Below are 11,762 nucleotides of genomic sequence, written 5' to 3' on the forward strand. Positions count from 1 at the left end.
TTTTTTTTACAGGCCAAGATCAATAGGTATGCACAAAAAAATATTTAAGGATTAACAATAGAAATGGGTCATACAATGATTGTATAGTAAATAGTAAATACATACATATATATATACATATTATGTATCCATATATTATTATGTATTATATGATAAGTTATTAAACGTATTATAAAAATTTAATATTGATTATCATAAAATAGTAGGCAGTTAAAAAATAAATAATAATTGTGTCCAAGGATTAATTGATTTGTTATGCTACTGCTGGATTTTGTGGGAAGATTATGTTTTCGTTGGCTTGCTGTGTAATGGGAGATCCCGACAGTTCGTTCACTGATTTCTGACAGGTTTCAAATTTATTTTTGAAATTTTGACTTAACGGCGCCCTGCACCCGTAACCACCCAGTATGTGGATGGAAGCGTAATCCCAACAATCGACTTGGCCGTCGCCATTGCAGTCCTGAAAAAAAACTCATGGGATAAAGCAAAACGCATTCAACGTTGTTTCGAGTAATCCTGTTTTTACCTGAGCGAATCTGGACGTGTAAGCCAAAACCGTTTGTTTGGAACACACCAAATCGTTGGCACACCTGGCAAACGCTAAAAATAAAAATAAAACAATTTGATAAATTTATCCAATATGCTAAATAAATCGTTTTTAAATTTAAACCCAACAAAAAAGCTACATAATATAACAAATTAATAACAAATGTCCTTCTAGAGGTATACATCGATTTAAAAAAGTATTATAATATTGCGGGCTGACTTACCTAACCCGTTTCGAATTATATACTTTGTTTAATTCTTAATTGTATTTTATGTATTAACATTTATTATACATACTAGTAAGTATAATCAGTAGTATTATTCAAATAAATATTGTCTTTGTACCTACATTTGGTTATAATTCATTAAATAAATGTAATTTAAATACTTGTTCAAATATCCGATTTTAATACATCTGAATCCATGTACTTTAAAAATATGTTTTCGACTAGCTTAAATAGGTTAATAGGTTAAGGCTATAATAGATTAAATTGTTTTTTGAATAGTCCAGTGATAAACATGTTTTCGTTTATGAAAACATAGAAACTAAATTATCAGTTTTTATCAGTATAAAGTGTTAGTTCTTTGACCCCGGTCGTTAATAACAAAAATCGTTAAAAAAATGTAAATGTTATTAGTTAAAATATAATATGACTTAATAAATCAGTAAGTACAACGGAGACTAACATTTATATCAATCACGCGTATTGTATACAGCAGTATAGATTGGAATGGTCATGATTAATTGTGAATAAGTATTCAAACATTAAAAATAAAAGCCAGCACAGTGGGGTCGGGGCATAGTGGGGACGGAGAGGTCACAGGTCTACAGATTTTATTATAACTAAAAGTGATAAAATCACTTTTAAATAAACGTTTCGATGCGAATCTTTGGATTGTATGTTTAAACCAGTTATGGTGGTTTAGAAAATATCGTGGGACTAGCAATAATGTACTTAAAATTTAACATTTAGTCTTGTGCAGGGTGGATACGATAAGGGTTGATCGTCTGTCTATAAAAATGTACTGTCATAGTTACCCATACATCGCAATTAACAATATAATGAAAATATTTCATTACCTGTTGACTGTTGATTCACTCACACATAGCAACCTAGAAACTGACTACGGCCAAAGTGTAAATTTACCCTACTTTTGGTGTTTTTCCTCAATAAAAAAAAAATTTGACTACAGATTTTTGAGAAAATTGTATATGTTATAGTTCCATTTTAGATCTACCTTCGGTCTAATTTTCAGATCTAAATCTCTAAAACTTTGCTTGAAAAAGTGAAATAAAGAAAAAAGTTGAAAAATTTGTAAACTTTTTAGGTGTTTTTCTCGAGTTTGATGGGGAAGGGGTGACTTTTTTTAATTTTTGGCCTAATAAAGTACCTTCCAGGTATGATTCATAGAGTTGCTACACGAAGAAATCGGTTCAGCGGTTTACGAGATATCGTGGGTCCAGACACAAAAAAAAAAAAAATACAAAATAAAAACACATCATTGTAAAAACAATACCTTCTCAGCTCCGCACTAAAGCTAAAACATTATAATTTTAACTCGCCTAAATTATGAATACGATTGTTATTAAATAATAATTAATTTACACTAATAAATTTAAGGATTATAGGTTCTCACCTTAATTGCATTAATGAAATTACCAAAAACCTATTCCATAGTCTTTTATACCATTTATCATATATATATATAAAAATATAAATCGATGATTGCAGAAACAACATGAGTCACTTTTTTTATGAAATGGAGTTTTTAGTAGAAACACGTTCTAGTCATGTGTTTCTATTTGTTTTTATCAATTATTTAAAAGTTTTAAAAACTCGACTCGTGTCTATATATATATATATATATATATATATTGTATTTTTTTGGAGTTATTATACAAACAAATTTTAAGTAGGTAACACCACCCACACACACACACTTAAATGACTTTTGAAATGATTATCGCCACATACGATTCCGTTAATAGATACAATTTTGTTTAACATTTTTTTATAATAGTTATGCGACCGACATGAAATCATTTCAGACTAGTGCTTTTAGTTATTGTTTATTAAGGTTAAATAAAACGAATGTCAATTTGGCACCGACAGACATGCATGGATGTCCAGAGCATACGTACACTACAGTTTACACATGTTTTCCTACAACTTTATGATATTATACCAATGTAATGCGGTCTTACCTTGTCCATCGTTCGGGTTATCCCCATACAAAACCGGTTTTCCGGCGTCCGACCAATACGCCCACGTGATGCGGAACGGGCCGCATACATCTCCTTCGCACGTTAAGCTGCGATTGCACGACGACATAGCTTCGCAAATACATGCTAAACAAACCTCCGTTATGCGCACAAACTTAGGCGACTGCTGTTGTAGCTGTTCTTTTAGCAGCAGTTCTTGTTGATTTTGCTGTTGGACTTGAGCCTGGAAACGCTGTTCGTTTTGTTGCTGGACATCTAACGGTTGAGGTTGCTGTTGCAGTTTATGTTCGGGCTGTAATTGCTGCTGAATAAACATTTGTGACGAACCCGGTTGGCTCTGTTCTTGGATGTACAGCTGTTGTGACTGCAAGGGTTGTGCTTGCTGTTGGATTTGCTGCTGTGATTGGGCTTGTTGCGACGGTATCGACTGTGATATCTTTTGGTGCGGCTGTAGCAGTAAAATTTGTTGTTGTATCAGCTGTTGTTGGTGGAGTTTTTCTTGGATTTCTTCCTGCAGTTTGATCTGTTGCAATTGTAGTCGATCATAATCCGATTCTGGAACTAAACAAACCATTTCTCACGATTGATATATTATAAAACTAACGTATCGCAAATCAGTGATCATATGAGGAAAAAAATAGTTCATCGTACACGTTATTTAAAAATTTTAAACGAATCAATAGATATTTAAGGTTTCTCAAACATCAATTATTAGCAATATAGCTAAAAAATATCAAACAACTATGATTGGATATAAATCGAAGTTCTTGTGTTGCAATTGTTTAATTTGAAAACGTTTAAGTAAATGTCTAAAACTTAAAAAATTAATAGTTGTTATTTATTATTAAATATTTTATTTTTTAGCTTGTCGATATTATTAGTCGTGCATGACAAAAAGTATTTTTAAAAACCACTGTTGACGTATAGAAAGGAGACCGTCATGTTAAATAAAATTGTACTCTACTAACGATTGAATATTAAGAGTTATCAATTAATCGCATAATATCAATCAATTTAATAGCAGTATAATAATCACTCAACAGTGAATTTATTAAACGAATATTTGTATAATAAATATGTATTTAGTATTGAAATAAAAAACTACTTACAACCGACGACCAGACGAGAAGAAAGGGCGACAGCGCATACTAACGCAATGACTTTTGCCTTAATAAAACAATTGGAAACCATTTTCGGGTTTCCTTAGTTGCGCCGAACTCGACTTGATCGGAGTTCGTGAAAGAATAACAACGATTACCAATGCAATTGCCGTTTATAATGTAGCAGTCTCTTCGGGTAACCTCCACAACACGTTTTTATAACGTAGAGTTAATAGTGGATGATTTGTGTCCGCGTATCGTGACGCTTTAAACACGTCATATACATATTATAATATCTCATGGCAATGGTCATTCCCATAATAGTCGCATAACATTACTCGGACTTAGGATGACAAATAGTACTGTTAACCAGTTGTAATTTTGAAACGACGTTTGACTCATCGTCTAGCTGTAGGTGCATGCGTAGGTCAAGCTCTTGGCTGAATTTTAAACGCATATATCATTTAAATATTATATTTATATTTATTGTTTTAAAATAATTGTTTACGGATGAATAAAAAATAGTATTATTTACATTATATGTCAATGTTCTCATTCATTGAATTTCGACGTGGCATTTGGATACTTTATTATGACTGCAGGAAGTAACTATTAATCGCATAGACAATTATTAATGTGTAAAAATTAATCATTTGTCTAAAATTTAAATCTTCCCAAAATAAATTCCATACATTTTCTTTATCATAAATAAACCTACACATCTTCAAGACTATTCACGAGAACTCGAGGAAAATTATTCATTTTTATCATAATTTGTTATTTTGACGTTTTCTAAATGAAATCCCGCGGATTATTTACATAGTTTATGATTATTATTATTATTTTTTTAAATAGCTATATTCCTACTTTCGCTGTTTAAATAATATAAGTAACGACTCAAACAACAGACAAAATGTATGTTATAATGTAAAAATATATAGGCGTTATTTGTTCACTTTTATTCATTTACAGATGTTAAGCGCTAAGTATACACCAGTCTGTTTAACAAACGCACTATTAACCGCTTAAAATAAATATTTGCTCTTATCAAATGCAAGAAAATAAAGAATCCTAATGTTGAAGTTGTTTCGAACGATTAAGAAACTGTACGGTTATAATTTTTAAATGTACAGTATGTAGCTTTTTTCTAGCCTCAATAATATGATATGCGGAACCTACAGAAAGAGCGTTTTTTCTCTTTGGTATAATTATTATTATTAATAAAAGTTAACGAATGTGTTATTTTATATAATATGATACTGTCAGATGGACTAAAATCAACAAGATCTTAAATAAAGGCCCGTTTAAAAGTTTTCGTAAAATCCTGACGAATGAGAGCAGAAGTCAATTAGTCAGGGTTTTGTCTTTTGATGAGGGTATAGGTGTTCGGACAGTTACTGTTGTCAGGGGAGACATACACAAGTGCGTCAAAAACTCTAACTAATAACAGTACATGCAACATAATAATACTTTATTCTCCTAACCAGTAGATCAATTGCATCCATTATTCTGCTGTTGCTCCACACGTCGACACGCCTGGCGAAAACCAGAAGTCCCGCTGCCGAACAGTAGTCTTTATTTGTCGTTCCGTTTACAGTAGTAAAATTACCGTATGGTGTATAATTTTTGTGAACATTTACACAGCATATACATTATATTATTATGGTTTTCCATTGTCACGGCCGTTCGGTAATTGTTATTTTACGAGCTACTACCCACTACCGCGTATCTAAATGCATATTAGGTATAATATACTGTAATGTCTCGAAAACCGCCGCTACTGTAGGCATCCTACGTTGGTTATACGCGTATACAGTGTATACTATACACTATAATATAACATTATGAGATATCTATACATATGTATTATTATTATTATGAAAAATTCTAAACAACCTTGGCCGTTATCGGACCGTCGGCGACCGGATTCCATCGGCGAACTTACCTCCTCCCGGTGAGAATAGTTTGTCGTCACGCCGCCTTCACCTCTGCGTCCTGCTTCTCTAGGTCTTCTCCGCCGGCTGTTGCCCGTTTGACCCGGCCGCGCATTATCAGATAAAAAATATAGCCTACGTCCCACCATTATCGGTATATTGGCAAATGAATTCCCGGTGCCATAAGACGTACACAACAAACCGAGCAAAGTTATCATCCGTTGCCGATAAGACCTGTACAACTGCTGTAGTCGCTATGCGGTTTTTGTCGTGCGCAAAACCTGATATTATTACAGTAGTGGTAGTACCTAGCGGGCAGCTGTTCGGTGTAACAATACAGATAGCCTGCTGGTGTACTATTTAATATGTGATAACGTGCGGCGGTCTTCACGACACAACATCAGCAACAGCCAACAGGTATAGTGTTAATACAGCCGTAGTACCGCCATGTCGCACGACTCGTTCAGACACTGTTTTCTCACGTGCGCTGCATTGTTGATGATTGCGGCTTGGATGACCACGGCCACTACCGGCGGTAAGTACCTACCTATACCTAGCCGTGCCCCGTAGCAGTACATTATTATGTTGTTTAGTGTTTTGTTTTATTGTTTTATCCCGCAGGCAAATACGTGTCGAACCTGGACTCGACGTGCGTCCGGTGTCTGTGTCACGCGTCCACCCTGTGCAATTCGTCCTTTGGATGTTCCAGAGGTTTCTGCGGTCCTTTTTTCTTGCACCGCGAATACTGGAAGGACGCGGGTCAACTAGTGTTGCAGGACGACGACCCGGACCGGGACATGGCGTTCGTCGACTGCGCCCAGGACTTGGTGTGCGCTCAAAAAGTGGTGGAGAGTTACATGGCCAAGTGGGGAAAGGTGAGTTTTTTGTCGATTTCATGTTATTATTAATGACGTCTTGTCACAAACAGCAGCTTCGGGAATACAGTTTAAATATTTGTATGCGCCATGTGTTTACTCAGGATTTCGGACTAAACGTATAATATTTTTCTACAAAATCCGAATTAATACATCGCAGCTACATAAAACTACGTTGTAACTTGTACTGACCGTAGACTGTTTTGAAAATGATTCCCGTGTTCGCGTCGTCTTTGCTGAAAAAAAACTAAACGTGCATAGCCAATCCTACAACTCGCAATAACAACAATGCACTGTTTAATCGTCACCGATTCGTGGAATGTATTGAATATATATTTTTGTTTGAATAATTTTACATAATTTATCAATGAAAATACGTAATAGCACAAGCAAAATACCCAATATTTATTTATACATTAAGAGCTTGTTGGATTTAAATAAAAATTATCTTTTGATAATAATACAAATTGCATGTATAAAGAGAAACCAATAACAATTGTACAACGAATAACAATACATATTAATTGAGAAAGAAACAATTTATAATAATACAAATTTCAAATCAGGTAGTTACAAACATAAAATGGATATTATCCATGTATTTAAAAATCTTAATATAATGCTTTGTACTAGGTAGTAGCATTGACTACCGTATGAAATCCGTCTGTGTATTAATTTTAGGTAATTATTGGAATAATGCTTGTTATCCAAGGCGGTCGACTAATTTTAATTACTCGGCACTTAACCTTAGAAATTCAAGGTATAACACAGACCGCAAAAATACTTTTTGGGCTTTATACAGTTCAAAGCATTGTTAATAACAAATCAGCCATCTATTTGAAATATAATTTTTTCTTTGTTCTACATAGTAAAGACTAAAAGATCCATGTATTGGTTCCAAACACTTTCAGAATCGTATGCAGCTTTTATAAGTTATTATTCATAAAATATAATAGCCGATCGATAGTATAGAGTTTTCAACGCAACTCGTTTAGTTATAATCTATTGCAATTTAGATTGGAATCATTCACGGTTAGGTATAAACAAATATTACTCTGAATATATTTGTATTATTTAGAAAAAAAAAAAATATATATATATATATATGTACAGGTAATCCACTTATCGCGAACCACTCAATATCTCATAGGGTTTAATAATAAATTAAAATTGTTCACATTGCATAAACAAAATATAAAAAAACAATTTTAATTTATTATTAATCCCTATAAGATATTGAGTGGTTCACGATAAGTGTATCACCCTGTATATAAAAATTTATTTATAGCTAACCCATCATTTTATATGTCTCGTTCATTTTTTTTAAATTTAAATCAATAATCCAAAGACCAAAGTACCTGAATTAAAAATATATGTTTTTATTAATATAAACTCCAATACATTTTACACTAACCATTTGCCAATACACATTATATATATATATATATATATATATATATATCTTAATCAATAATCCAAAGATTATTGATTAAATTTAAAAAAACAGCACGAGGCATTTTACATTGATGTGTTAGCTATAAATACATTTTGATGGCACGATACCCTAGATGTAAAATAATTATCTATCTCTCAATTTATTGGGCCATTATATTATGTTTAAAATATCTGATGAGTTATCGGAATACAAAGTCTATTACAGATATTATTTTATTAATTGTTAGCTTCCATGCGTAGATGGAAAATTATTGTTTTTACAATGGTGTGTTTTTAGATAATTTTTTTTTGTCTGAACCCACAAAATCTTCTAATCCGTTGAACCAATTTTTTATGTAGCAACTCTATAGATCAGAAATCGTACACGAAAAATACTTTATTGAGCCAAATACTGCAAAAGCTTACCCGTTTCCCTTCAAAATTGGGAAAAGCACCGCCAAAATGTACATATATTTCAAATTAAAACTACCGTGCGCAATAACTTTTTTAAAAATAGTCGAATTAGATCTAAATTTATATGGAATATTTTTTAGAAAAAGTATTATCCATTTTCGTTGACAAACTAAACGAAATTCAAAAACACTTTTCCCCTGAAGGAGAGGAAACTTTTTCTTTATTTTGCTAAATTTGTTCTAAAAAGGTCATTTTTGTATTTAAAACTACCATTGTTGTTCTCAACATATATTAAATATAGAAATAATGGCATAGTTGTAATTTAAATATAATAAACTATATTTGATTAACACAAATTAACTGTGCAAAACAGTAGTTAAAAAAAATTGTAAATCTGTGCCACTTTAGTATTTAGATGTAACACATTCAAACCTCACTCCGAGTTGATGTGCGCTATTTATGAATTGATGTTAATAATATGTTATCAGAAGGGATCTTCAAACATAAAAAATATACAGTTATAGTTTAATTAACGAATGAAGTCATCGAAACAAGGTAGTGTTTTTCTAACAAACAGTTGTGAAATTGAATAGAATATAGCAAAATGGCAAAATTTCATTAATGTATTGAATGTATATTGTGCATAATGTTGCTAATGGAATTACTTATTTTTATTATTATTATTAAAAAATAATTATAGTGCGATTTGAATCAAAACAAAATGTGGATAACATAAAAATGAATACACAATACAATAAAAAATTATATAAAATAGCTTTTGTAGCATTTGCCTAGTTCTTGAGTTTATATAGGTTTTAAAATTCACTCTTAGTTTTTTATTATTTTTGCTATTATTGAATACGGATGATTTATTGTCTTTTAAAACTGTTCCTGATCGCGTTTTTTTCTAACCGTTTTGATTTTTTAATAATAATAATATGTTGTGAGTTGTAACACACATTCGCCTAGATATACTTATAGAGCACGTTAAGTCACATTAACTGTATGGTATTTGTATACAATACAACTATATTATATGCCCAAAATAGTCGAGGGCTCTTGGAAGGGGGGGGGTGGTATGTGTTTCAATATTTATATAATATTAACAAATTTTGTTATATTTAAAATGATTATTAATTTATTTAATATATTTTTACTCAGGACTGTAATCAAGATGGCGTGACCGACTGTGACGACTACGCCAGAACGCACTTTAGCGGACGCGAAGACTGTTCGCCAATCGACAGGACTAACTTCTGGAGGCGATACGAAACGTGCCGGCCTGGCGCCAAAGGTGAAAATCTAGTGCATTAAAACTATGAAATAAGGAAATGCAAAAAGCTATTTCTCTTTTAAGTCGAGTCGTTAAACAGTTTCCTTAATATATAGGGTACTTTTTCAATTTTATTGGCCTTGGAGGTTGCCCTTTTTGTGTCGATTGTGATTTTACAGTATTATATTTTACGTTTCTTTCTTTGTGTACTGTGCTTTATATTTGAGTACTTGTATGATAGTACTGGAGAACGCGATGGTCGTGACAGACTATAATTATTTTACCAATTAAATATACACGAATCCTATTGAGGAATAACTGAACGTTTTTAATGAAAATAAGTATTGTTGATGTTGGGTATTTTCCCGGGAAAAATATCAAAAAAACAAATTAAACTTAACCCTAATAATTTAAGCAAGGAGTGGCTAAGTGAATTTAAGGCGTAGTTGGACAATTTATTATATTATTAGTGACCCTGGCACGCGCCAGGTTTTCAGACGAATATAGTCTACTTTTATAGATTATATAATAATTAAATACAAAATTCTGATCTTAAGTAAAAGTTTAAGGTATCTATTTTTATAACTTATAATTACTCGAGATTGGCCTATTCATTTTTTTGTTCAACGCCGCTAAGTATTGTTTTACAAAAAAAAAACATAAAGTGAACCGCTGGGAAATTATATGTTGATGCGTAGGACAGTTTGGCAGCGGGAAAAAGAGATATCTGGTGCACGACCAAAAGATACGTCATCATTGATTCGCGTCGAGGCAACTGTGTGACGTGGAATGTGTTTCAATTAAGAATATTAGTATCCCACAAGTAGACCTAAATCAGTAGATTACACGAGTTGCAGTTGTATAGCTATAGTTGTTCCTCAATAGCCGAGGTAACTAAATTGTACGTTTTAATTTTTTTTTTTCATTGTGTTTGTGTGCTAAATAACTATATTATTCTATACTTCTAACACGGTTTACACGTTAATATTAATAATACAAAAATAATTGTCACATACGAAACGTAAATATATAAATAAATCTGAAAATAATATTGTCCGGTACAGAACATTTAAGATGAGATAATTAGACAAAAAAACGGTCTTTATTAACTTTTTATTTATTACAAATTCAAGTACTAAAAGGTTTACTATTATTATAACATACATTACGTAATAGATTATACAGTTTTATAAATAACTGATACCTTAAGACTGTATTAATGTTACGTTGTCGGGGTACATAATGATCGTTTGACATGTCTATAATATTATATAATATAAAATTGGTCGTTTTGCTAAAAAAGGAACATTATCAGACTTTATTCGCCAAACTAATCCTTAATACAATGACAACTCCATAAAAACTACTAACACTGCTCACTACATGTATATGTTCACAGTACACGCGTTAATCACAGAAGTGAGGGGATTTATAGAAAAATCTAGTGGAAGCCTTTTAAAATTATATTGTTATAAATGTAATAAGTAATAGCTAAAAGTATAACATTAATAATGATAAAACATAACTTCGTCCCACAATACAATTAATTCAACGTTTTAAGATTAAAATTATTTTAATAACAATTATTTGAAAGTTTTTTTTTTAAATGTTAACTGTTTCACTAGAGCTTGTATCTTGTCTTAGCTTAAGTCTTGGCCAATAAATTAATTACGATCACGTTTTGCATGAATTTTCCGTTTTCTGTTAATTTTATTGTTTACTTATTATTTGTTTTTTTTGGTTTCAGGAACTTTGGACTGAAAACTTGAACATTTTATGAACTGCTTTATTTTACTTTATCATTTATTATTATTATTTTTATTATCTCTATTATTTTATCACAAGATTTATTTTTTTATTTATATTTTTAATAATTTGAATATGACGTTGATTGCGCGCTGAAAATAATAAACAAAAAGTCATATTTATTTAAACTGTAATACTATAACTTTGTGCTAGCAG

The 11,762-nt window shown here is 31.6% G+C and overlaps 2 protein-coding genes across 5 annotated transcripts; one reads left to right on the forward strand and one right to left on the reverse strand.

Moving 5' to 3' along the window:
• Positions 1–131: 131 nt before the first annotated feature.
• On the reverse strand, positions 132–4,323 carry LOC126839154 (uncharacterized). The gene is made up of 4 exons (XM_050574242.1): positions 3,880–4,323; positions 2,753–3,331; positions 527–600; positions 132–460 (listed from the first exon to the last, which is right to left on the reverse strand). The coding sequence occupies exons 1-4, from the start codon at positions 3,959–3,961 to the stop codon at positions 254–256; spliced, it is 942 nt and encodes a 313-aa protein (XP_050430199.1). The 5' UTR covers positions 3,962–4,323; the 3' UTR covers positions 132–253.
• Positions 4,324–6,013: 1,690 nt separating this feature from the next.
• LOC126839157 (lysozyme 1-like) lies at positions 6,014–11,734 on the forward strand. Of its 4 annotated transcripts, none has more exons than XR_007685796.1 (5): positions 6,014–6,339; positions 6,426–6,679; positions 9,689–9,821; positions 10,504–10,701; positions 11,548–11,734. XR_007685796.1 is itself a non-coding variant. In XM_050574244.1 (4 exons), the coding sequence occupies exons 1-4, from the start codon at positions 6,252–6,254 to the stop codon at positions 11,559–11,561; spliced, it is 489 nt and encodes a 162-aa protein (XP_050430201.1). In that variant the 5' UTR covers positions 6,030–6,251; the 3' UTR covers positions 11,562–11,734. The 4 variants fall into 4 exon arrangements, 1 of the variants encoding a protein (XP_050430201.1); XR_007685795.1 differs by having other exon boundaries at positions 10,504–10,690; XR_007685797.1 differs by having other exon boundaries at positions 6,018–6,339; positions 10,499–10,701.
• The last annotated feature ends 28 nt before the right edge of the window (positions 11,735–11,762 follow it).

This window comes from Adelges cooleyi, unplaced genomic scaffold, assembly GCF_023614345.1.
Source record: "Adelges cooleyi isolate 19-005CV unplaced genomic scaffold, UGA_ACOO_1.1 ACOO_flye_CR_arks_rails_tigmint_CR_PRNA_30, whole genome shotgun sequence".
Taxonomy (NCBI): domain Eukaryota; kingdom Metazoa; phylum Arthropoda; class Insecta; order Hemiptera; family Adelgidae; genus Adelges; species Adelges cooleyi.

What these genes read in the sequence shown, in the direction of transcription:
- LOC126839157 (XM_050574244.1), top strand. Translation starts at nt 6,252, where the DNA reads ATGTCGCACGACTCGTTCAGACACTGTTTTCTCACGTGCGCTGCATTG. An exon ending in GACCACGGCCACTACCGGCG is followed by an intron (nt 6,340 to 6,425) that starts GTAAGTACCTAC and finishes TTTATCCCGCAG; the next exon opens with GCAAATACGTGTCGAACCTG. An exon ending in ACATGGCCAAGTGGGGAAAG is followed by an intron (nt 6,680 to 9,688) that starts GTGAGTTTTTTG and finishes ATTTTTACTCAG; the next exon opens with GACTGTAATCAAGATGGCGT.
- LOC126839154 (XM_050574242.1), bottom strand. Translation starts at nt 3,961, where the DNA reads ATGGTTTCCAATTGTTTTATTAAGGCAAAAGTCATTGCGTTAGTATGC. An exon ending in TTCTCGTCTGGTCGTCGGTT is followed by an intron (nt 3,332 to 3,879) that starts GTAAGTAGTTTT and finishes TGGTTTGTTTAG; the next exon opens with TTCCAGAATCGGATTATGAT. An exon ending in ACACGTCCAGATTCGCTCAG is followed by an intron (nt 461 to 526) that starts GTAAAAACAGGA and finishes GTTTTTTTTCAG; the next exon opens with GACTGCAATGGCGACGGCCA.